This window comes from Olea europaea, chromosome 23 (genome assembly GCF_002742605.1).
Source record: "Olea europaea var. sylvestris chromosome 23, O_europaea_v1, whole genome shotgun sequence".
NCBI classification, from domain to species: domain Eukaryota; kingdom Viridiplantae; phylum Streptophyta; class Magnoliopsida; order Lamiales; family Oleaceae; genus Olea; species Olea europaea.
In genome coordinates this window covers 11,270,444-11,298,117 of record NC_036259.1, presented here as the reverse complement: position 1 = coordinate 11,298,117, position 27,674 = coordinate 11,270,444, and the positions used below count along the sequence as shown (strand labels likewise).

Genomic DNA, 27,674 nt, shown 5'->3' with positions numbered 1-27,674 from the left:
AAGAGACGGGAGAGAGAGAATGAATAGTCAGAGAAATTTTTTTAGGGGTTCTAAAAGAATGATGCGCGGAGGGGTGTGTGGGGTGGGGGCTGGGTAAGTTGAATCTGTAGATTAGATTTAATTAAATTTTTATTAATTATAATTATTAAAAATTAATTACCACCTGATATGGGAAATAACATTTAATCCTCCTATTTTCTTAAAATTAATCTTTAAAGGCAGATATGTCTGTTTATTTTTTGTAAAATTATTAATTTTGAAAAATGTACATTACTCACTGAAAAAGGGGTTATTCACTGAACTTTAAAGAATGTTATTACTCACTGAAATTTGGAACAATTAACGCTAAATTAATGTAAACAAGCCCTTAAACCAGAAAGGGGTTACGAGTGTAATTTTCCAAACCAAACGACGCCTCGTTCTCTTCGTTCTGTTTACCTACAGTCTTAAATGCTGAATGAGGGCTTACTGCCAAATCAATAATAAATCAAAATCAAAATCAAAATCAAAATCAAAATCAAAATCGAACCCAATTTTTTATTCTCACACTCTCTCTCTCTCTCTCTCATTTACAGATTGTTTTCTCTTGTTCAAGAAATTTGGAACAATTAACGCTAAATTAATGTAAACAAGCCCTTAAACCAGAAAGGGGTTACGAGTGTAATTTTCCAAACCAAATGACGCCTCGTTCTCTTCGTTCTGTTTACCTACAGTCTTAAATGCTGAATGAGGGCTTACTGCCAAATCAATAATAAATCAAAATCAAAATCGAACCCAATTTTTTATTCTCACTCTCTCTCTCTCTCATTTACAGATTGTTTTCTCTTGTTCAATTTTTTTTTTTTATTTCTTTTCATTCAGTTTCTCTCTCTTATTGATTTCTCTCTTGCACAATTTTTTATTCCTTTCGCTTCGATTTCTTGGAGGGTTTCGCAATTTTATTTTCACTGATTAGTACTCGGAACGGGTCATCAGAAGAAGATGATGAGATGGGAGAAGGTGCAGCAGCAAAGGGGTGGGCCTGGGGTGAGGTGGGGCCACACATGCAACGCTATTAGAGGAGGAAAACTTCTTTATTTGTTTGGTGGATATGGCAAAGATAGATGCCAGACCAATCAAGTACATGTATTTGACACTGGTTTGTGCTATTTCTCGTTTTAACCTATTGTTGCCATTTTCTTTCTCTATGAATTTGAAGCTCTGTGTGGTTAATTTACTTTAAAATTTGTTTCTTTTACTGTTAATTTCAGATCCACTAATTCATGTCTTTCACACTGGTCTGTGCCATTTGTTTTTTTTCCCCTATGTTCTTTTTTTTTATTCAATTTTTTTACTATTTATTATTATTATTATTATTATTATTATTATTATTATTTTGTGTGCATATGGAGGAATCTTGGATAGTTTTTGTTCACGCATTCTCGGGGTCCATTTTGGTCATTTCTCGCTTTTCTTGAATATTGAACAAATTTTAGTGTATTACTTTTTTTGATGAAACGTGTTTAAATTTCTGCCGTTTGTTCACTTTTCACTGTAAAATTCATCTCTTATAGTGCAAATGGTCCAGTGTGAATTTGAATATGATTTTTAGAATCTTGCATGGTTGTTCTCATTAATTGTTGTTGATAATAGAGCAGGTCAGGTGAAGCCCCAAAATTAGTAAAAGTAATACCTTTACTAAAGAAGTTTATGAACTAAAAATTCTTAAAAACAATTTTCGAAAAAGTTTAGACACGTTTTGCGGAGAAAGTTAATAGTAATTAATGAAAACATTTCATCCTAGACTTATGAATTGATGTAAATGGTAAAGGTTCATAACATGCATTGTTGTCACCACTTGACTTTGCATATCATATCTGCTTGTACATGTTCACATAGGCTGAAGTGCAAGAAAGGTTTTTGAGGTGTTTCAGTTTTCCTTCTTATGTATCGGATGATCAGTTAATATGACATGGAGCGAGCCACTGATGAAGGGAATACTGCCTACACCGAGGGACAGCCATAGTTGTACCACAATTGGAGATAACCTTTTTGTGTTTGGCGGTACAGATGGGAAAAAGCCTCTTAATGATTTGCATATTCTGGATACTTGTGAGTTTGTTTATTCATTTCACTATATTTCGTTATTCCCATTTATATTACTACAATATTATGGGATAATTTCTGAATAAGAAAAAATAATCTTTGGGTATGCTCTATAGGTGAAGCCATAGCCAATTCTCACAACAGATGAAAAGTTTATTTTGATTACACTGCTACATTAAATGGGACTTTAGACTAGTACCGGCTTGATTCTGTTTTTACCACCATAGTTTTAACTTCGTGCTTCAGCTCAAAACTATGATATTTAGATCCTAGCACACATTATGAGCAGTTTTTAGAGTCTAAAACGAGTGTTTTAACTGTGCAAGGCAAGGCTAGGCTAGGCTAGGCATAAGTTCAAAGTGCTGTGAGCTGTAAGCCTTATCATAAATCAGTTAAATGATTCAAAGATGTAAAAGTACAAAACTGCACTCAATAATAATCCGCAAACCATCTAAAAACCCTCAGAATAAAGTCTCAAAACAATTGAAAGTACCACGGTTAAAGCTAGAAGTTTATAACAAGCAAAACAACTAACGTGAACTATTTATGAATTGTGTCTATGGAAAGATTACACTTGGATTTCCAGTCGTTACATAATATAGCATTAGGTCATCAACCTATATATCGTGGCATTTCAGTTTTGTATCACTTGGCTTCCCTCCTCCACCCTCAAACTGCCAACCCATGTAGGGTGGGAGAAAATGGGGGCGACAAAGGTATGGAGGGGAAATGGGGGTACTGGCTGTGCTACAAAATTGAAAGCTTTGGGACTCAAGCGCTACTATATGTAGAGGTTTGGGACTCCAAATGTCATTGCCCCTTTTGCTTACTTTGACTTCTAAACGAAAGTAAAAGAGAAGATAAGAAAAGTTACACATTGCAAGTATCATGTCATTGGTTAGCTGCTTTCAAAGTTTTGCTACTAAACTTGGGGGTATTACACTTGGTTGTAGAAGTAAAGGGTTAGAGTATGCACAGGCTGTTTGCTCATTCACTTATTGCATGTCCTTTTTTTTTTTTTTTTTTTTTTTTTTTTTTGGGTTTGGTTGTTTTTGAAAACAACCCCAAAAAACCCATGGGATGTTTTGGGTTACAACAAGTCTATACAAAAAGCTAAGTCAGGTACGCAAATGCTATGGATTATGACCAACCAGCTCAAAAGGCTAAGTATGGTAAAAGAACCACCTAAAAGAGCAAGACTCAGCCGGTCCGAGGCTTATATTTTGAGGCAAGTCAAGACACAATCCTTGATGAAGGTCACAAAAGGGTAAACTTTGAAGCCTCCAGGAATAAGCTTCTGGCGCTTAAAACAATAACTAGGAGATGCATATATCCAAGTCACGTGTTTGATTGTCTCGCTGTCAATTTCTCTTTTCATTTTCTTCCTGTCTCCCAACTAATGACTACATCCCCATTGTGTGTTTCCTTTCATTTTTCGCTTTTAGATATTTAAAAATGAGAAAGCTAAACCTTGATTCTAATTATATCATCTGAAAAATGATCTGTTGACTTTTAATATGCTTAGCCTCAAACATGTGGATCTCGCCGAGTGTAAGAGGTGATGGACCAGAGGCAAGAGAAGGGCACAGTGCAGCACTTATTGGTAAACGACTCTTCATATTTGGTGGATGCGGCAAATCCGAGAACAATGAAATATACTATGACGATCTCTACATATTAAATACCGGTACATGCTGTTTAATCATGTAGTCACTTTTAGGTGGTTGATCCCATTTACATTTTTGGATGGGTTTTTATTGTCTTTTTGATGGTGGTGCCTCTTCATTTTTTACGAGAACTTTATTTTATTTGATGCTTAATTCCTTATTTCCGATCCCTTTGACAATAGAACAAAAGATTGATTAGGATGCATGAAATTGTCAACAGCAACAGCCATAAATCCTTGTACTTTCCTTTTTCTTGTGTGTGGAACCAGTGGAGTGGAGTGGAGGGTGATTAGGTGGAACTAGGTGATTGATAACCTGAGTAAACATAATCTTCTATCTGATCAGCCGCACGTGATATGTATTCATTGCCTTTGTAATTGATTAACCAATTATCCTTGAACTTGTGTTTTAATTTCAAATGTGGATTTGATTTTACACAAGAGTTGCTTCTTGTATCTGTTAAGTTGCCCAGATATTTGTTTTATGTATATGATTTTGTCATTTAGGTGGTGGCATTGAATAGGTTTTAGATAGAACTCTGTCAATATGAATTCGGATGATGAACCAAAAAAAATTAAATATCTTGGAGAGTTGGTGCTTGCATAACAGTTCTCTTATGTAATTGAGCATCATTCAAGATGTTGAACTTTCTGTCCCCTCATTTGCAGAGACATTTTCATGGAAACGTGTGGTACCATCAGGCACTCCTCCAAGTAAGCGCGACAGTCATACTTGCTCATCTTGGAGAAACAAAATTATAGTGATTGGAGGTGAAGATTCATGTGATTACTATCTTTCAGATGTCCACATACTGGATGCAGGTAATATTAAAATGCCATCTGTTTAGTGTCAATGTCATTACAATATCAATTATTGTGGGATAAGGCTTTGTGCATTAATGATGCATGCTTTGATACGGTTCATTTTGGCTTCCTCGTGTGAATAGATACACTTGTGTGGTGCAAGTTCAATACTATGGGGCAGCTGTTACCGCCTCGAGGTGGGCATACAACAATTGCTTTTGGCAAGACCTTGTTTGTCTTTGGGGGTTTCTCTGATGAGCAGAACCTATATGATGACGTTTATATGCTTGATCTCGGTATGTAAATTTTGTCATAACTTGCTGCTTCTTTACATGAATTTCATTTTTTCTTGAATCTCAACCTTTTTGTCCCTGCTGTCTCCTGATGAGTGGGAAACATAAAGAAAAAAAAAATAAAAGAAAAAGGAAAGAATATAGAGATCTCCATCTCTTGTGTTGCAGGAAAACTTCTACTTAAATAAAGTCCTATTTTGTCATTCTTGTAAATTGGGGAAATTCTGACAGTTCCTTTGTCCAAGCTAAAATGAGAATTGATCTGCTCCAATTTTTCCATTGTTTTCTTATAACTGAGGTGTTCTACTCAAGATTGTGGGGGAAATTGGCGATTCATTTGGAGAACACAAATCTCCCGAACTCTGCTTTGAGTTTTAGTAAAAATAGGATAAAAAGCAGCATGTTTTAATACTAAAGCTTTGTTTGAAGAATTTTGAAAAACTAGGCGAGGTCAATTCAAACCCAGATCTTCAGAGTTGATCCTTGGGAAACCAAATTTAATTGAATGCAATCCACTTGGGATGTTGTTTATTGAAAACTAATGTGCTAAATGAAAGTATTTTATGTTTGATCATAATATTTATTTACAAAAAAAGAATGGATGGAAGAAATACCATGGACACATTCGGATGACACATTTTCTCCGCTATCACTTCATTATCTTTCTTGTTTGAGTTGAGAAATTCAAGGCTAATTTCATATTCAGAACATCAATCTCGTGGTTAATAGCAGGTTGTGTTTTACAGTTTTCGAAAACAATGTAAACAGCCACATACCACCTTTTTTCCCTTCCAAGCATGGCTTGTGCTTAATTCGGTTGAAGGGATGCCTAAACTAGTTTTTGTGCTTGGCAGAAAACCTACCTATTTTCACAGTATCTAATTAGAGGAATTGGTAAGATCTGACTTGAAGTTTTTTGTTTCTTTGACATCCTTGCGTTATAAGGATTAAAATATGTGGATTATACTGATGCCACTGTAGCAGCATCCTGCCTGGGGATTCAGATAGTATTTACGTTAATAAAAAAAAATTAATCACTTCGATCTGTCCTTCAATTAGGTGAAGAAAATTTCTTTGTACATGAATTGATCGATCAATGTGTGTGACTAATCAATGATAATGAAAATTACTTTGAGTGGCATGCATGTCTACTTTTGGCTGGTTTTGAATGTGAAGTATAGAGCCTCTAGTTTTAGTTATGTGCTGGTTTAATGTAGAAAATGGCATATGGACCAAAGTGATAGCTTCTGGCGAGGGCCCCTCTGGCAGATTTTCCATGGCAGGCGAAAGTTTGGATCCGCAAATGGGAGGCGTTCTTGTTTTTATAGGAGGTTGCAATAAGAATCTTGAAGCACTGGATGACATGTATTATCTACACACAGGTATGGGTAACTTTTTCCTATCTTTTACTGGAAATTCACATTCATTGCTCCTATGTTATAAACTAAGTCCTTATATATTCTATGGGATCTTGTTTGGGTTCTATCCAACACCAGGGCTTTCTAGGGAGAATGAACGAGATGAACGGCGGATGGAGAAGTTATCGTTGAGGAAGCAGCTGAAATTGAAATGCCGAGTACAGAACAAAGAAGCTCCTGCGTATGAACCCAATTACGTGGGAGTTGAACATGATGCCACTGTTTACCATCCAATGCCAATTTCAAGTTATATGCCATCAGGTAAATACAGTTTTAATCTGTTTTGGATTGAATTCTCGTTTTAATTTAGCATTACTGTTTTGATAGGAAAACTTGTTTTACTAAATGCAGGTTGTAGTCCGTGAATGTAGGAACTTTTATTGTACATATAATTTTCCACTGGGGAGGTGGGAATGAGTAATTTACCTAGGTTATGAATCAATAGTATGAAAGTTAGAATTATAGTTTTAAAAGATCATGAATGATGTGGGCTGGCTAATTATTTATTTATTTTTCCTACGTCTGTCAGGTTGATTATATTATTATTTAGCCGGAAAAGGGATAGGAAAACGTTATTACCATATAACCGGTTTAAGTTGGTTTCTTAGATATGTATCTTCAAAATAGTGTAAGTCCATATTATCTAGGCCTCTGACAGTATTCTCTTAACAGTGTCTATTTTAAAGCAATTGTGGATTGTCACTTGTTCTCATGAAGCCCAGTGAAGAACATGTGCTTTTAGGAAAAAGAGCTAATTTGGAATTTCACACAAGAAATGATTTGGGCGAAATTTGTTGACCAATTAATTTGGATTTATCCCTTTGTTTTATATTAATTTAGTTTTTGGAATGTATTGCTTACCTTGAGTTTTGTTGTTATTTATCAAGCATAAGAGTCCAGGGCATTTTGGTGACATTCAAATTTGCAGAAAATTGTATCAATAATTCTTTAGCTCTAGTCTCCTTTTTTGCAAAGTATAGTATTTCATGTTCCTTTAGTAGTAGTTCCTGTATGAACATGGCATAGTCCCATCTGGACGATAGAATATATAGATTCAAGTCACTGTAAGAGGTTACCTAGTTGATATTGTTAGCCCCTATTTGGTGTAGCTAAAAATTAGATTTTTAGTAAATTTTGATAAAAGTTGATAAAATGTGTGGTTGAAAAATTGATAAAAGTTGTTGGTTCCATGAAATGTGTGGTTGAAAAGTTGATAAAAATTGTTGGTCTTATGAAATGTGTGGTTATAATTAATTGTTGACCGATAAAATTTTAAGCCACAAGAAACAGGGGCCTAGAGTGGTATGTATGGCAAATAGAATTTAACGCAATATTTTTGGGATGATATTGAGGATTTTTAGAAGAGGTAGTCGGGACTTCCCTTATTGCACATTCTTTTTGAGGCTTCTCTTATGTATGTCGGAGAGAGACAATAAAGAAAATTCTTCCTCGGTTAAGGTTGAGTTTTTTATTGCTAAATTGGTACTGGCCTCGAACAATTGTTGCTTACGTTATGTCTCTCCCATTAGCCATTGCACTTGAAAGAAACTTTTGCAGGTGACAATTTTAAATGTCATAGCTGGTCTTTTTTTTTCATTGCATCTTCTGTGATGCACAAGGAACTTGACATTTTGCATCAATATTTCTGACATTGCCAGTAGTTTTATCTTGCATTTGCTTGGGAAAATGAACTGTACTTATAATGACACCCTCGTTCAAATGTAGGTGGACAGAATTTCTATTTAAATGAACACCAGGGTAAGAGGAGCTTCCAAGCTAAAGTCACTAAAAGTGTTCTAGACGGGTATACTATTGAAACTGTTATTGATGGAAAGCTTCTTCGTGGAGTATTATTTTCAAACAAACCAATCTCCAAGGACACGGTCAACGACGTTTCCAATAGGTGAGAATTGTTTATGCATCTTAACTCTATTGGTTAGCTATACTAACTCAGAGCTAGTGGCAAGATCAATGTTTGATGGAGTTCTGTATCGAATTCTTAGAAGGAAAATGGAAGATGCAGAGAATGACAGCGCGCAGCAAAATGACAATCACAGAACAGCAGTACAAAGTTCAAAACATGTGGAGCATTACATGAATGATGTTGCGCAAACAGATAGTACTCATGACGAAAAGAGAGTAGCTGAAGTCCAGATGGAAGCTGCTAATGCAGAAATGAAGAATCCAGCACTTGACGCCCAGGTGGAAGCTGCTTCTACAGAAATGAGAAGTCCAGCAACTGTTGAATTTTCATCGTCGGAAGAGGTTACTCTTGCAACTCTTTTTTCTATTATAAGAAATCTGCAATAATTTGAAGATGGGAACTGTGTTGTTACCTGCACAAATGACTTTACCTCCCTGCTGCTTCTCCTTTACTTGTTACCTGAACATACGACTTTATCCTCCCTGCTGCTTCTCTTTTTCCTGCTATGCTAGGTCACTGGCTCTCTTGCTCTGCAGCCAATAAAATCCTAATTTTCTTGTTACATTCTTTTATATGCATACAAACTGGAAACTCACTGTGACAAATAATCCTTTTTCTGGTGATTGTGTATCATATAAGTGCTCGGTCCCTCATCCAGTTCAAATACTGTTGTGAAACTTTAATATTTTACACACTCCAAACATTTTCTGCACCAACTCTATGATAGAAATGTGAGGTGTACAGTGACTATGCCAATGGCCAATGTACGAGCTTGCAACTGAACTTGGACCCTAAAGCATTAGTCGTTACATTGGTGTGTCTTGTAATTAAGTTTTGCCTATCTTGATATTCAGAATGATGTGGAACGGCGTTAAAGAAAAACACTCCACTTCTCTCTTTTTAGATGTCCAAGTGACAAATTATTGAATGCATAGTTAACTAAGTTTGACCGTTCTCTAACATCCCTAAGCTTTTGGATGGTATCAAAACTGGTAGATGCCTTGAAGTCTAGTCGTGCCACCACCTATTTTTGAAAATTGTACGTGTGTCAGGTCTTTGACAAAAAAGAAGAATCAAATTTGCATGAGAGGAGGCGTGTTGAAGAGAAAATTTAATCAAATAAGTTTGTCCCTTCTCTAATAGCTCAAGATTTTAGATGAGGTGGTTCAACAAATAATTCTTCACAAAGAAAGGCGTTGCCATAATATTGGCAGTTGACAGACTAATTCCTTGCAACTTCATAAAGAAGTATATGTACATTGCATCTCATCCTGTCTACCAAAAATAAAATAAATGCAAACTTTACCTTCTGCTACTGGAGAAGCTAAGATGTGAAATATATCTATCTGCATCTGTTTAGTAGCTCAGTGCAACATTACACTTTAAGCAGGCATATGTGATATGTCTGCTTTTGTACAGGCTGCAATCTGCTGAGGGTACATTTTGGGGTTAGCTCACTTTTGTGGGATTCAACTATAACTACATTGTTTATGCTACAAATTATTGACACTGCTGTCGTCTTGACCCTATAAGTTCAAAGTCCGCAAATACTAAATTACATTCTAGGTAAAATGTTTTAAGACATGAGAAAACCAAATTATACACAGCTTTTATTTCTTGAAATCAGTGGTCCAGGCGCAAACGATCAAAATAACTCTTAGTATAAAAGGAAATATAAAAATCTCATTTACCAGTCTAAATTATAGCATTAAAACAATTCATAATTTATACAGTCATAAATTTTCACTTCATCGATTTACTACAACCCAAAATCCATACAAACTAACTCCTTTCCCCCTTTCATGAATTTGGAAAGATCAGATATCAAGCAAAATATACTGAAATTGAACCAACTTCAACGTTTCTTCTTGGTCCTTTGATCCCTCAGTTTCCGAACAATTTGATCAACCCCCTAGCTCAAAAAATAAATTGGTAGAAAGGTGGTCTAACTAATTAGTATCTGAACACATTCTACAAATAATAACAAATTGAATACAAAACAGATAATCCAAAAACTTAGTCCAATAATAACAATAATGAAAAAATAAATAAACTTGAGAAAAAATATTTAAGAATTGAGAGGGAGCCTTTTGTGGGTTTGCAACAGCAGTGAAAATGTATGAAACCATTATAATACTTGTGCTTCCGAATCTTTTAATTTCAGCACCAGCAAAAGTAAAACATACACTTCTTGGAAGAATATGGGAAAATTTGAAGTGTTTTAAGCTGAAATTTCTGATCATTTCATAGGATCTCCAGGTACATTGGGTTGAATTATAGAAGAAGATATGCTACAACTAACAAGCCATTTCTTCACAGTTCAACTCTTTGATTTCTGGAAATCACTGCTCTGGAGTCCTTTCCTCCCCTACCCTCAGAGATTGGACATAGAGAGTCTTTGAGACAGTAAAAAAACCCTGAAATGATTTCTTTGAGGTGGGAGAGAGACCGGAGATGAAGAGTGCCTGAAGATAGAGATATGAAGGTGTTGAATGGAAATTTAACACTTAAATTAAAGATGAAAAAGTACGTAAAAATCCAAGATTTCTATGAAATGTGGAAAAATTTATAAAAGGAAGAACTTGCTTTAACTTTGAAGTTTGGTCTTGGATATGAGTCTGTCAAAATGGTGAGGAAAAAACACGCACGATACCATATGGGGAAATTTGCAGATACGAAGTGATCGTTTGATTTTCCACAACTGGACGGGATCAGAGCAAGTAATAAAGGGTGTGTAGAGTGTCAAACCTACGAGGACTATGTGTTTGATTAAGTTAAAACTAACACTACCCTTAATCGAATAGCAAAATTGAGTTGTAATAAGCACTATTAAATCTATCAACTAACTTAAAAGCAATGTACAGAAATTTATCAAATTCGCAAGAAATATTGTTAAGATGTAGAATTCTCCTTACTAATCCATCTTTAGTTCAACAATTTAAAATGACAATTTGAAATCATGCTTGTTGGTCAGTGTTCCTATTTTAATTGAAAATCTCTCTCGATAGTAATCAAATCTATTTCCTTCATGTGACATTCCTATCTCTCGATGAAAGATGCAAACATGATAAATGCATTAAACGAGCTAGAACATCTTATATAAATCATATGAAGCATAGAGGTATATCTTTGTCTTCTATCGAACTTTACAATGTTTATTATTTTGTGTTAATGATCTTATTCTCTCTCTCGATGACAACAAAACCCACAAACAATTCAATTGTTGGCCAAATAACTGAAAAGCAAATTAAACATAATAAACATCCAAACAATTAAACAAATTAACGTCAATTTAATATTTCAAACAAAAAATTTCATAACAATAGTTCATCACATCCTAGCAATAAAAAATTTAGCCTAACATATAGTCGGAATTAAACAAATAAAGTTTGAACGACATGACTGAATAATTGACGAAGTGTAATTAATTTCCAAAGTGACGCTGCTGTTTTCTTTCTCCAATTTTGTGTGTGTGTGTGTGTGTGTGTATTTATATTTATATATATTCCCACAGCAGCAGCCCTCTTTTTTGGTTGTTCTCCAACAGCCGCTGCCTCTAATTTTCCAACTTGTGCATGTGTATATGTGTATGTTTCCCAAGTTGGCAGCCACCGCATTCCCAAGTTGGCTGCCACCGCATTTTTTTATTTTATTTATTTATTTTTAATGTAAATATTTCCAGCAGGCAGCTCGTTTTTATTTTCTCCAATTTCTGCTCCTATGTGTGTATATGTATCTTTCCACTGCCGACTTTATTAATTGAAGAAGTCAGCCTGCAGTCGCCCCAAAGCTGCTGCCTTTTCTGTATCAGTTTCTGTGTTTATATTCTGCTTTTTTCTCCCTTATGTGTTCTGCCGTCTCCCAATTCCAGCTGCCTTTTCCTGTTTTTTAATGTATATATTTTCAGCAGGCAGCTCGTTTTCTCCTCTCCTTCCATTGTTGCTTGTGAAATTATCAATATATAATATGGCAGCCCCCCAATTTCCTTCGGTTTCTGTATGTATATATACATAATCAAAGCAGCCTTTTTGGTTCTCTAGCAGCCCACCATTTTGTGAATTGAAGTCCAATTTAATTCCAACAAAGAATCCAATTGAGGCCCAATTAATTTGATATTTTCTTCAAGTCATCCAATCTTCTAAGTTAACGCCATGTAGTCTTTGAATTCATCAATTGTGTAGACTTTGATCCCCAAAATTTGCATCCAATAGCCAATTGATCCTTATTTTTTTTCCAAGTTACTTCAAATGAGTTGAACACTGAAACAAACGAAAATTAACTCAAATTAAGTATAAAATCACTAATTTGATGGCATACAAGTTTAGTAATGTGGCATAAATAAGTGTACAAAATTCACTAATCACGAAGTCCTAAGTCCTTAACAATTTGTACATGGACACAATTACAGACTTGAGAATTGATTTTCTTCTGCGAAGGCGGTAAGTAGAGAGAAGAATGACTCCTTGTTCGCAGTCATTGTAGCACGTGTCCCTACCAGGGCATGAGATAAAATCACTTTGAATGCCATGGTGTGGTGATTCTCTTTATCTTGCACCTTTAAAAGTAAAATGTAAAAAAAAAAAAAAAAAGAAGGGACAAAAGAGAGGAGACATTATTACTCTGTCCATCGAAGTGGTTACCAGGTGCTTTTGATAATCTGCCCATCAAAAGGAAAAGGAATTTTAATTTTATTTACTCTTTTTGATTCTATAATCAAGCTTTATAGCAGAACTGAAATAAATGAAATAAGTCAATATGCATGGCCTCTGCTTCCTCTACCTTTTTCAATTTCATGATTCAGATTCAAAGCGTGAAGTCGACAAATGAAGAGTCTGTATTTTTAACGTGGCTTCTGTTCTCTACATCTCTTGCTAACATGTTACCTTTGTCAATTTTCACCATTATCCTTGATTGTCAATCATTTCACTAATCTGGTGATGTTAATCACCAGTTTCTTGTGGTTAGCTAGGCTCGTCTGGCAGGAATTGATTAGGTCATTGCTTCTGCTTTGCATCTTTTAGCAGGTAATTGGAGCCTCAGAACCCGCTATGGTACCTGATGTGGACACGGGAAGTCATGGCACAGATTATTCGTCATTCTCCAATGCTGAAATTCTCCCATAAAACCCATCTGCAGCTGAGGATCACAACTCCCCTTTCTTAAATTAAGGTACCATAAAATCCACTTGCTACTTGCAGGTCATATATGGAATCTGAGATGCCTTAACTACATATGTAGGCTGGCTTAAATGAAAAATTTTATTAGCTGCAATTACTCACTAGCATGCATGGACGCGAAATTTTGACCAATTGTTTTACCCGAAATGCCTATAAGCTTGCCTGGAGTATGAAAAATAATCAACCTGCTTTCCATAAACCCTATAATTTTGTCCGACTTTGATCCAAAGTTTTGGATTGTCATTAACAAAATGCAATCTGATGAGTTCTCCACTTACATGCTGTCATCTTCGTGGTTGTACGGTCGTAGGATAGTTACACTACAATAATTGATACTCGTGTTGTTGTCTGATATTCAGTCAATTTATGGTGTTTCTACCTTATTTCGTATTATTTTCTTGGTAAATTAGTGTGTTGATATACTTTGAGGTGCTGTCACCTATAAAGAGAGGATAAACTCCATGAAAAGGGGAACACTTCAAGTAGATTGAAGTAGGTATGTAAGGGAATCATTGCTCTCGTTCGCCCTTGGTTATAGCGGTGATGTGATAGGGTTCTAACAGGAAAACCAAAGAACGGAATAGGTATAAGCAAAACTTTTATTGAATGCTAAAACTGATTACAGAAAAGAGAAATAACATATAGTCATTCGAGAGGACTACACTTTCCTAAGCCTCACTTTCACTCACTTTATTCTTGCCCTCCACCACTACAGGTTGCCTCTCTATTTATAGATCCTTTCTAACTAATTGCCCCACCCCACTTGCCACAACAGAATTCAGTTGATGCATATTCTTCTCACTTCTTCTAGGCTCTTCTAGAATTGGGTACCTATCATTTCCCCCAGGTTCAAAGGACACACCTCCTCCTCAAGGTGGAAGTGTTGCCAAATGGAGTCTACTAATTTTCAGGAAGCATCAGGAGGAGGAGGGGGTGTTTCCATTGAGTTAATGCTCTTGACCCGCAGGCTGCCCCTCTGATGTTTGGTGGATGTCCAAGAATTGATTGAGTTCTACAATCCACTCGAAATTAGCATCAAGAAGGGGAGGAAGCAGATGGCTGGCCACCTGCAATTCTAGCTCCCATTTTTTTTTTCCTTTTTTGAGACATGAAACACGAGGTGTATTGTAGCAACGGGCAGCAGTTTCAATCGATTTGCCACAGGCCCTATATGCTTTATTACTTCAAACTGACCGAAATACTTGGTCCCCAGCGTTTCATTCTTCTTCTTTGCCAATGAATAGAGGTGGTATGGACACAAATTCACATATACTATCTCCAACTGCCCTCCATTGTCCACCTACAATTAGAATAGTATCCAAGAAAATTCTATAACCCATTGCGCACATGCACAAAATTCCCAGATTGTGAGTCCAACTTTTCGAATAAAATTTTTCTTCGCCCCCTGAATACAGACCCAGCTTGCACTTCAATTGGAGATCTACATCAATTAGCAGTCTGTAAGCATTTGGAAGTCTGGAGAGTACAATTTCTAGTGGAGCAGAATCGGCGAATGGAAGAATTGATTTTTTAAATGAAGGAAGACGATGGATTGGGGTAATTTGCATATCTTGGATTTTTATTCCAAATGGGGCCAAACCCTTCCTTGGCTTGATTTATGAATAGGAAAAATTTATAGTTAAGAGATTAAGTATTACCCATCTCATAATTAGTAACAATGGTTTCAAATTTCAAAAATCAGATATTCATTAAAATTTATTCATGATTTAATTAATTAATTATATATTTTATTAATTAAATATATTAAGGTCATAGATCTATACAATTTGGTCACAAATTATGATTTAGTTAGTCACATTATTTTTTGGTCACAAATCAAAATTTTATAAGTCAAATTATTTTACGATCACAATTCAAAAATTTTATGGGTCACAATTTATTTGTCGGTCACAAGTAAAAAAATTATGAGGCATAATTTATTTATCGGTCACAAATCACAAATATTATAAGTGACAACTTATTATACAATCACAAATTATCGGTAACAAATTACAATTTTTTACTTGACACATTATTTCTTGATCACAAATTAACCAATTTAATGGTCACGGTCAACCAATTAATTTGTGACCACAACCAACATTTGCGACCATCTCCACCACACCACACCATATCACCAACCAAAAAATTCCTAAACTTACCATCACCGTCGCCACTGCCATCGCTATCGCCACCACGACCACGTTCAACACTGCCATCGCCACCAATTCACAACCGCGGCTACAACCATCAACCAAATGGTCACAAGCCCCATTGTCCTCAATCACTACACCACTGCCATGATCACCATGATCGTCACAACATCATCAGAACTGCCACTTCACCATCACAACCCGCTCCACCACCACCAGCTCTCCAACAACAAATCAGATCCAAAACGCCATCGCTATATCGTTGTTGTCGCTTCTCCCACCATCACCATCTTCGCCATTTTCTGCCACCACCACACCCAAACACTCTTTGATAGAATAGGCAAGAAGAAACCATCACGGTACCACCATCACCGCAACCAACCACCATATCAGCAGCCGGCCAAAAAAGCCATCGCCACCACTCCAACAAACAAAACCAAAACCACCTTACCTTGCCGCAGATCCACAAATACCTGCCTCAACCACCTGTAGCACACCATTAGCACCCGAACTGTAGCAGCAGCAATGATTGGCGCCATCCACGTCTCCTCTGTCGTCTAGGTCTCCGACACGAAGACAGCCTTGTAGCGATGATTGAAGCATCCATGTCTCCAGCTCCGTCCAAGTGCGTGAAGCGACGGTTGTGCCTCTGATGCCACTCCTCAACTTCGAGTGTGCCATCTTGTTGATGTAGATTACCACGATGGTGTTTTATCATGTATAATTTTTATAATAGGAAAAATTTAAAAAAAAAATAGTAGTAGTGCAAGAAGAAGATAAGAATGAGAACATATTAACAGTGCTTCTAGGCAAGGATTATTATGATTATGCACATTAAACTTGAATGTGATATTATTACCCCAATCCAGTTTTGAGGAACCAATATTGTTAAGTTTTTTTTTTTTTTTTTTTTTCCCCAAATTTAAATAGGCATTGAAGCCAGACCGTGATTTCCTTCGTATTTATTTTGAATATTCCTTACCTGCTTTTAAAATAGGCACATTGGTATTATGTCCTTTAATTTTCATTCTTTTGTGGTAAAAAGAAAAGCAAATGTTGTTTAACATGAATTTAAACAATCTAATTTTTCATTTTTCATTTTTCATTATTGCAGGTGGTGAAAGGTATAAGAACTAATCTCTGACAGAAAATATTTTGCTGCAAAAAATGGTGATAGCTTCTTTGAATGCCATTTTAGGACAAATCAAAGTAGAATGCCAGGTAATTGTATATAGGTTGAATCAAGGACGTTATGATGACGTAGATTATTGGCGGATTTTATAACCCTCATCGGAAATTTTGGTTACAGTTGTTGTCTTGGGTATGACCACATCACATTGTAACCACAACTCGGTAGAAGTTCAGCTTCACTATTAGCACACTAACGAAGATTTGTGGCAGTTACCTAATGTTATAGAGGTGATAGTTCTTGATATCCTTGTCTCATCATTTTTTATTTGCCTGTCTCTCATAAATCGCTTTGGAGTGCATTTAAACCATGTTTAGTACGATAGTTGTTGACAAGATTAAGAATGCACAAGGTCAAATCTTGTACGGTGATGTCTCATATTTCCGATACCAATTGGTATCGGATTCAGCTCAAGTCTCTCATAAGATGGAGGTTTTGGATTTGAATCTTGGAGGATGAGATAAAAATTCGTAAGGGATTTAGAGAGCAGAGGCTCTTACAAAGCGGACAATATATATGATGTAATGACTTGGACACGAGTCTTGAATTGTTATATAATGAACATGTTCTTTTGGCCTTTTTAAGGTAAGCTGTGGCAAATGGTTCTCTCTCTATTTCAATGGTGAGACATCGTTACATAGAGGGCTTAAATTTTAGCATTTTTGTTGTTACTTTGGCTCGATTTTTAAGTAACGTAAATTGGAGGCTCTGCACAGCATATATGCTATGCCTTAGCCTGGAAAAAGATTCATTTTTGCGTTCTCTAGTTGTAAAACTTTTTTATTTCGACGGTAGTCTCAAAATCTCAAATCGACGAAAAGGCTAGGTAATTTTTGTTATATATTTTCCTTGAAACTCAATTTGTGATTACTTTCATTAAGGGCCTGTTTGGCATAATGTTTATTATTGTTTCTTGTAAAAGAACTTCATGAGGAAGGTATCTTATTTTTTTTTTTTTTTGTGAAAACTAATTACTGTAAGTGCTTTTATTTTGGAAGTATTTTAGAGAAAGTTACGTTAGACCATCTTTCTTTAAAAGTTTATTGCCTCTAAAAGTTTCATAGACTGTCTCTAATAATGGACACCACCAACCCACTTCGATATAGCTAAAGGCACAGTAAAGTAGAGATATAAAATGAGTCGAATTGAATAAAAGATACGTAACTTGCACCGGCACGGGCACTGGCAGGAGTAGAGCGAAGACAACTTGGGTTGGACCAATGTGGACCTTTCACTGGGAACTATAATATACTGGCCTCTTTTCTTATAGACCAAAATTTGTGGCCCAGTAGAAGGGTAGCTTTAGTTTTATTACCGGTATAATGCTATCTAGCATCGGTCTAAGTGATCATATTTGATAGATTCAATTAAATGAATAACGTGACATTACATATAAATGAATCTATTATTTAATATTATGTAATCACATAGACCGATAATTGGCACTAGTATTGCTAAATAGTATTATTCATCTAATAGAATATCGTTATTTAGCGTCACAGAGGAGGTTATAACCTGATCTATGTAGTGTTGATATGCTAAATGAAATGTAGAATTAAATGATCCACTCATCATTTAATATCAAATTAACATGACATAAACTGAGGGTTTATACTTATAATCTAGTTGGGCTAAATAGCATTACTCCGTCTAATATATCAATAAATTAACTATAAACTAACAAATCTTTATACTATATGCCATTTTCTGTTCCAGTACCACGTCAATTTCCAAGACTTCGTAGGCCCAAAGTCGAGGAAATTAGCCCCCGTGGTGTAAACTCGATACCCTGTAATAGCATGTAATGGCATTCACACAATACAAAGTGTCAATAGTGGGCACGGCTGAACAGAAAGAAACTTCATTGAAGATTACAATCACGAGGCTCAACGTATGTAAATTGAATTCCCAGATTTGGAGAAGTGACTATGTTACAATTCAGAATGACACAAAAAATTAAAAGACGAAATTATTGTCGGCCCAAAAACAGAAACACGACTTAGATGAACAGTACATAGCAATTCCATCTTTTAACATAGAGACAAAGCATTACTTGCTGCCACCACCAAACAGGTAGTCGAGGGAAGATCCACCACCGGGGGCAGCGTGGACTTTAGTAGAAGGTCGATCCTGTCAAATAAAAGGTTCTTGTCTATCATTTTAATGCAAATTGTAAGCGTAATAGATTACATAACCATGTATGAAGAACTGAAAGTTAATTGTTCATGACACAGCTTATAACGGATTGGATAAGCGATATATTGTATTAAATTGACTGACCATGGAGATGCTAAAAGGTGGGAAAAGAACAATGTTTATCCCCAAATGGTACTCAACTGAGTTCAATTAATGGAAACTGTAAGCAGAATGCACATGTAACCATGAATATAACATCATACCCTGATATTCCATCACTGTCACATAAGAAGCACGGATACGGATACGTAATTCGAATATGATATGATACAGATACGTCGATACAGTTTTTGAAAATACATTAGGATACGCAAATACGTGTTATAAAATTCAACATAATCTCATTAGTATAAAAAAATTTAAAACAAAGGCATAAAAATAAAAATAAAATAAAATAAAATAAAATACTAAAGCATTTTATTTTACTCTTTAATTATCCTAACTTCACTTTTTTCAACATCAACATTAACATTTTCATTATAATTAAAAATAATACTCTCCAACTCTGGCTCATTTAATGATTGATTAGCAATTTCAAGCAGTCCGACACCTTCATGAGTATCAAATTAATCACCGACAATTCCCACATTTTGGATTCTCCATTTGAATAAAGATCTAATTTTCTAGATAAAAAACGTAGATTGCTAAAAATGAAAATTCATTCTTTAACTCGTTATGAAGTTATTTTATTCCTTCTCATAGAGCGTACAAAAGAATATGCATTCTAATTTCTTTCAGCACAAGATGAAGAACAAGGTTGCACAAGAAGTTTCAAATCAATGCTTTTAAGCAAAGAAACATGTGAACCATGGAGTAACCATTAAGTTTAAGAATTCTTCTTATATCAATTAATGATAGAATCAAACTCACCAATAATATTCTTCTTCATGTGTCCTAACGTATCAAATACGTATTGATAATTAAAACAAAAAAATAATTAAAAAATACATAACCGATACGTATCAGAACATTAAAAAATATAAAAATATATAAAATAATTAAAAAACATGTATGGGTATCGAAGATTATCCAATCTTAGATATGTATCGGATGTGGGTAAGTGATGAGTATACATCTATCCGTGCTCCTTAGACTGCCAAAAATCCAGGATGTTAAACAGATATGTAATTGGCTGAAAATATATGTAGATGTAAAATGTAGATGTTGGAACAAGAGGAATCAACTCCCGTTGTGCCGAAGTTTAAGAAACTAGAAATATGATGCAATGCAAGGACAAAAAAAAAATGTCATAACAATCTTCCTTTGTTCTCCTTTCCTGGAATGTAATTAAGTAGAGATGGGGAATAAAAATTACGAATTTGCATGTAATCAGTTCTGACTATTCGGTTGATCTTCATTTTCTAAAAGATCTATATGAATAGTGATCTTGATTAAACCCAATGCGTATGCCGTAAAGAAATCCTAAACAGGCTTTCCATTAGTTCGATAAGATGTATCATTGCGGCCCAGCAATCCTTTAAAGACAAATGCAGTTAGGTAAAACATAAAACAAGGTACAGGATGCAGATAAGAACGTCCATTTTAGCCTCTGTTTGGCTGCCAATCTATATATGATTTATAAATAAGCCAGTCAAACATTCTTATCAATCACACATTCATAACTATTACTAAGTTATTATCCACACATTTCGTGGAATCCACTACTGTTCCTCTTAATAAATGATTTATATGTTTGCAAAATGGAGGCTTAAGCAACAGTGCTGGAAAAACAAATAATTTCACAGGACACGGAAACATTATTTTAAGTAAAATAAATGGAAAACTAGTGGCTGAAGATCTTATTGTTATCGATTAAGCCTTAATCCCTTCTTACAAGAATAATAAGAAACGGAATTAAATCAGAAACATGCAAAACGAACACATACTTATAGTAGTTTGCCCCTCAATGGTAGTTCGCTTTAATGGTGAAGATTGTAAGGTCTCGTGCCTCTAACACACAGAATTCGTCCCTCTAAAATCCTCTACATTAGGAATTTTTGGAGATAAGTGCAATTATATTTTATGATTAGACTTTACACAGTCCAACATTAGTGACATGATACTTAGACTATTCAACATCTGAATCAGCATTATCATGTGCAAGCGTAAATAAATGCATAAATGTGAGCACAGATACATAATCATGATAATTTGATTAAAATCGTAATCATACCGTGAGAAAGTTTCCAGTGTTCTGGCCATCAGCTCTGTAATAGTTATTCTTTTGGTTTCCCTGAATTCCAGCTGGAATCTGTTTACTAACATCAGCAGGAGTTTTCTCTGATTCCCCCTTGCTCACCGCCGGAGCTGGGTTCTGAGCAGGGGCTTCGGCTGCAGCAGGTTTCTGAGTTGGGGCTGGAGCCTCACCATTTCCAAAAAGGTACCCAAGGGAACTCTGTCCCCCGCCGCTGCTAACTCCACGACCCATTCTAACTTAAAATTCTTAAATTCAACCCAATATTTGTCATCACATTGTTAGATTGGTCTAAAATTCACGAAGCAATCACAAATATATATAACCTGCTTTCATTGTAGTCAGGTACAGTAATCTTAAAAGAAAAATGTTCGTGCATACTGAGTTACAATAAGCAACTGATAAAGAAACCACAAATGAATTTTATTCAACTGATTATGTCACTTTATTATATTATAAAACTGGAATATCTTTTCTATTTAGCCTTTTTCTACTACATTTTCCTCCGGTAATTTCTCCTGACGATTTAAACTAAAGTTTTCATTTTTCAGAAAAAAAAATGATACAAATCAATTAATCACACAGGAAATTCAGACGAAAATAGTCGCAATTATTGAATTATAGTAAGAAAATGACAAAGACATCACAATTGAAGCTTATTCAATCAGTTATTTCACTTTTTCTCTACTCTTTCCTACAGTAATTTCACTAAACAATTTACACTAGAGATTGCATTTTCAAAAGTTGAAAAAATAACAACGAATCACATAAAAGATCCAGACAAACTATGACCTATAATTTCGATTGTTCATTAGATCAAAGTGGCAATCAAGATTAAAATAAAAAGGAAAGAGACAGCAAGAAACTCAGATCACTTTGCTCAGAAGTAAGTTAAAGAAAACCATTGAGTAATGTCACTATCAATTTTGTTTGAACATAGCAATCAAGATTTAAAAAAAAAAAAAAAAAAAAAAGATCTCGGATCAAAATCAGTGAAAAGCAACAGAGCAGTTAGAAAACAGATGATAATAATGTAGAGAGATCGAAAATACGCATACATATACATGTACAAAGATATAGAGATAATATTAGAGAGAGAGAAAACCTGTGTAATCGGGGATCAGATCTGCAGAGAAAAGAACGAGGGAGAGAGATGCTACTATGAATCTATTATTGCTATATCTGTGGAAGGAATAACGCGTACAGTGAAAATAGTACATTTTCTCGAGTAAAATCCAATTTATATTATCATTACTTTTCAAACTTTAAACTCTATTTCTAAATAGTCACTCATCTTTAAACCTGCACTTCATCCATCAAGTTTTGTTCCTCTTATTGTTGACATGTCTCACGAAAATCTTATATGGCAAGTTAAGATCTTTTAAAAAAATTACAACTCAATCAAATTATTCCAGTAATATCTCATTACTCACCCAATTTATGCTGCGTCTTAGTTTACTCATTAAATTTCAAACTAATTCTTAGTGATCTACTTAGCTGAGACGTTGCACTTCAATCATAGTAGGTCAAATTCTGTTCCCCTTATATTTGACATGTAGCAAGAAAATTTCATATGACAATTAAAAGCCGTTAAAAAAATTACAACTCAACCAACCTATCCAACTCACCAAAATCATCATATGTAAAGCGCGGCTACTACGATCCAATATATTTCTTGAAGCCCCAACCATTCGTACCCAATCTCAACCCCAAAAATCATAGCCGCCAATTTAGTCATCTCACCCACATACAACTAAACTTTGTCGATTTTTGAGAAGGATGCGAGAAGTTACTATTTATAAATCTCTATTCTCAAATTGTACCATATGTTCAACGTCTCTCTAACCTCGATATTCCCTTTTTTGTAGGCATGTATCAGTTCATTTATGGAAGAAATATCATCAAACTTCGACAAGGTGGAGGAATGAAGAACAACAAACACGAATATGGCTCGAAGGTATTCCAATCGTATACCAGACGTTGAAGTTTAATGATATTTCCTTCTTTAAATAGTCGAACACATGCTTGTAAAATGGAAGATTGGGATTAGAGGTATCTAACTTAACTAAAACCTTTTATAGTTGCCATGGATATTCCTCTTGAAAGTGCAACGGATAATTATCCGTGCAAGAATACATATTGTGGATGATATATTCCTGTCATTGTTAAAAAAGTATATGGCTTTCCAAAATATTAAACTAATGCCATATCATCCAAATAACGATTTTGCAAGTCTCATGGGCCTCCAATAAATCATGCAGGGAGAACAAATCTTTTTGTTTATTTAACGAGGGGTGTATATTTGTTATTTTACAGCTTTTAATTAAGAAAATGGATAAAAAATAACGATTTTCGCAATGAAATATAAAATAATAGTGAAAATGTCAAAAATAAAAGGTATGAACGTTTTGCACAATAATAATGAAAGATATGGATATTTTGTACTAATTACCCTTTTAATAATTTATTTGGACTCATTCGCAATTTTTAAAAAAGTTTGGGACTATGATTGTAAATACGGGGTACATTTGTCATTTTACACAAGAATTTGATGAAAATGATGATTTCCATAATAAAAGGTTAATGTAGGGGTAAAAGTGCCAAAAAAATAAAAGGTATAGACGTTTTGCACAATAATATTGAAAGGTAAAAACATTTTGTGCTAATTACCCATAACAATAATATCAAAATAAATTTATTGAAGTATATCGATTGGAAAATGATTGACAATAAATGGCTGCAATCCTAGCAAATTGAATTTTTTAGAGAAACTTGAAATTTTTGGGTATACAATTTGAATATCTAAAGGTTCATACTTCTACAAAATGAAAATAGAAAAAGTAAAGTCATACTATGAAATATATGACTCTTTACATAATGAATTTTGCAAATGCTTGTATAAATAGATAAATTATCCAGTTGTACGGTTCGTTAACAAGTAATAAAGTGGATGTGAGTCCAAATATCGTCCCACAGAGATTGATTTAGTTCAATTTTAATTATCGCGATCTTAATAGAAGAGTAATGCTATTTAGCTCTACTGGGATTGCAACCTCAATTTAGATAGTGTTAATGTGACATTAATTAACAGATAGAATTAAATGACTTATTTAATTTCATATTTTATTTAATTAATCATCTAGTATTATCTAAACTGTGGTTGTAACTTAGTGGAGTTACATAGCATTATTCTTCATCAAAATAAGAATAATAAGACGTGTTTAGTATGATGAAATTATAACTAAAATAAACTATATATCAATAATGAGTGAATTAACTAAACTAAATGCAAATTATGCTAAATAAAAGTTAATGTGTCCTAATGAATGACAAGTATGTTAGGATCGCGAATTTCTATGCAATAGTCTTTTTTAACCTTAAGTCTACACTTTGACAATACGATTGAATTTTGAAGAATTAATGTTATTATTTTATTTAACAATCTCTCTCGAGTAATGTTAAACTTACTCTTTTATATGATCCGACTATATTTCTATGACGAATACGAATATATAAAAGTGCATGAATTTTTATGAATACTTAAAAGATTCATATAAGGCATAACGGTATATTTTCTATCCCCTATTGAACCTTATGTCTATTTATACTATGTCGAGCCTATTTCCCTTCATTCGAATGCATAAAATAAGCTATCATACGCATACAACTATCGTGTACAATAATTGTGGAGAAACGAAATTTATATAAATTATTTAATATCCAAAAACGTGTTTTCAATATCAGTTATGTAAAAGTAAAGAATAAAAACTCATATTATGCAGTTTCGTTCTCCAAACACAAAGAAATCTAACTTAACATGTTATGAAGAAGAAAACAAAAGAAATATTAAAGAATCGACATCATCCAAATAAATCTTGAATCAAATCTTTGAGTCTTGGAATTGATCTTCGAATTTCTTGCCTCATTCTATGCTCCCAAATCTCTTAAAATGTGTTGTGATGCATGTTCACCACTTCTGGACGGCCCTAGATGTTTAAAGACGTCCCAAATCATGTTTACATAGGAGTTGGAGTCATATAGGGAAACCAGAATTTTTCTTCCGAAAATGTACTACGCTACAGTATAGTACAATCTCATGTTATATCATAGTTCAATGAAATTCAACCTTGGAATTCCCAAAAGCTGATCATACAATCGCTTGGTCTACTAGATAAAAGTCCAAAATTTGTATTTTAGTTCTTGAACTCCGTTATCTCGTTTCTTGATATCTTTTTTTTGCTTCTTCTTCTTCCGACACTTCACTCCTTCACTCATTTGGTCTTCGACTCTTTCACATTTTCGTTTCTTCTTTTGAGTCATCTTTTGACTATTTAATTTTGGTCCCTATATTTTAGTTTTCTTTCATTTTAGTTCTTTTTCGCTTGTTTCTTCTATATTCTACCATATTCATCAATGTTATCCTACAAAACACAATTTATATAAAATTAAGCCATATTCCAATATATTTACCAACAATTATCTATGTTTTGTGGCCTAAATAAGTGTGTAAAACGTATAACAGCTTTCTGTAAATATTACAACAATATGGCGCCTGAGAGTTGGTTGCAATTTTCCAAGACTAAGAATCAAACAAAATTTCAAGACTGAGTAACATTAATATGATGAACAAAATACACTCAAATCATCTTTTTCTAGTGGTTTTATTAGGGCTCGGACGAGCGTGATGGTGAAAGGGAAAAATAATGGTGGTGGCAAAGAAATCGGCCATGGTGATTGGTTTTTTATATTTTGCCAAGGAAAATGGTGTTTTCATCATAGCTACAATGCCACCGCCAGATTTTTGCATAGATTGGAGGGTTGCGATTTCAGATTTATGATGGTCGATGGTCGTGGATCACAATATTTGCCAAGAATGATCCATGTGCTGACCTTGCTAAATGGATGGATACATTTAGAGAAGTTTGCGTAGTGAGGTGGTGATTGCAGCGTGGTGGTGTGAGGTGGGGGTGAGTTAGTGATATTGACTAGTTAATTGTGTAATTTGTGATTAATAGATAATTTATGATCTATTAATTGTGTGATTTGCAACTTATTAATTGTGTGATTTGTGACTTATTAATTATGTGATTCATGACTTAATATGTTATTGTGACTTTATGTGATTTTATGACTTAGTATGTGACTGTGATTTACAAGTCATGTGGTATGTGACTAGACCTATTTAGACCTTATTTGGGCCCCATTTTCGAAAATACATTTTTCCTAAATTCATTGTCGACAACACATTTTCCGATAAAGTAATAGTACACATAAAGTCAAATCTTTTTTATTTTTTAATTACACGTTTTTCAAAAAATCACTATTCAATTATAGGTCACAATAATTCTTCACATCCTCCATATAGAATCTATTATTAGCGTAACTTTAAGTCAATTTTGGGTGCACAAAAAAATTTTCCACCACCTTAGCGGTATACTTATTTCCATTAATCATCCATCCACCAATTAAGAACATCAAACTGCTTGTCCTCTATATCTTCATAGGCATCCAACAAATATGTTTTCACGTCATTTTCATCTTAATGAATCTTTTCCTACTTGATTTCTCTTAAACTTGAAAATACAAACAGAAGACGCACTAGAAATAGAACTTTCATCTGCAGAATATAACTCACTCGAATAATCTAAATCATTTAAAAGTGCTTCCAATATCAAACGGGTGGAATTCCACCTAGTTGGCATATCCAAGAAAAATTGCATTATTAAGTCACACGCTCATTCAATTTTTTGTACATAACAAAAGAAGATTTAACATGTTTCACTTCATTGCAGATACTAACTATTGAGTCATGTGTTTCCTTCAACTCCTCACATACACCTTGTGCAAATATTTGCATCCAAAATACGCCCATCATTATCCCCAACAATTTTTCTTCTACTAAGATAAGATAATCATTTCATTTGCAGATGCATTATCAACCTTGGTTGTAAACACTTCTCAATGCCCCATTCAGGGGCGTACCCACTAAGAGAAGAGTGGGGTTAGTCGTCTCCACTGAATTTTCAAAAATCTTCAATTGGATCTTGTTAAATTTAAATTTTCAAATTTTTTTGATTTCTTTCACAATTTATTTTAATCAAATTTCTTCTCGCCTCCACTGAACTATAATTCTGGGTCCGCCACTGACCCCATTCACTCACTCTCATATTTTCTAGACATCCTGAATTTTCATTTCTAAAAAGCAAGTTATATTGAGCTCATGTACATTTCTACTAACAAATCAATAGTCATTTCACTCGAAATGCAGGTTAGCGATTAACACAAGTACATTGGCTATGTTACCTTCATCGATAGATAGCCCTATTCCTAGATGCCTAAATTTTAAGTAGACTCCGAAATAAGTCACGATTACTAATCAATCTATAAACAATCAACACGAGTACATCAACTATGTTACATCCATTGGCAAATTTTCATATTTCTTGAAGTCGAGAATTTTATTCGACTCTAAAAACAGGCCACCGTAACTAATCAACGATCATTTCATTAAAAATGCCGGAGGTGTTCGGCCGATAAACAAATGTTTAAAATAGGTCAACCCAATCATACTCCCT

At 34.5% G+C, this 27,674-nt stretch overlaps 2 protein-coding genes across 6 annotated transcripts; one reads left to right on the top strand and one right to left on the bottom strand.

Moving 5' to 3' along the window:
* Positions 1-825: 825 nt before the first annotated feature.
* LOC111372387 (acyl-CoA-binding domain-containing protein 6) lies at positions 826-16,955 on the top strand. Of its 5 annotated transcripts, none has more exons than XM_022994721.1 (11): positions 826-1,138; positions 1,942-2,091; positions 3,611-3,772; positions 4,421-4,573; positions 4,699-4,851; positions 6,066-6,230; positions 6,345-6,527; positions 7,992-8,169; positions 8,270-8,531; positions 13,215-13,359; positions 16,635-16,955. In XM_022994721.1, the coding sequence occupies exons 1-10, from the start codon at positions 982-984 to the stop codon at positions 13,311-13,313; spliced, it is 1,662 nt and encodes a 553-aa protein (XP_022850489.1). In that variant the 5' UTR covers positions 826-981; the 3' UTR covers positions 13,314-13,359; positions 16,635-16,955. The 5 variants fall into 5 exon arrangements, with proteins under 5 accessions (XP_022850489.1, XP_022850490.1, XP_022850488.1 ...); XM_022994722.1 differs by having other exon boundaries at positions 827-1,138; positions 3,611-3,688; positions 13,212-13,359; XM_022994720.1 differs by having other exon boundaries at positions 827-1,138; positions 13,212-13,359.
* A 1,599-nt stretch (positions 16,956-18,554) lies between these two features.
* LOC111372386 (protein SPIRAL1-like 3) lies at positions 18,555-22,324 on the bottom strand. Its single transcript, XM_022994719.1, has 3 exons — positions 22,205-22,324; positions 21,079-21,347; positions 18,555-18,839 (listed from the first exon to the last, which is right to left on the bottom strand). The coding sequence occupies exons 2-3, from the start codon at positions 21,331-21,333 to the stop codon at positions 18,759-18,761; spliced, it is 336 nt and encodes a 111-aa protein (XP_022850487.1). The 5' UTR covers positions 21,334-21,347; positions 22,205-22,324; the 3' UTR covers positions 18,555-18,758.
* Between the last annotated feature and the right edge of the window lie 5,350 nt (positions 22,325-27,674).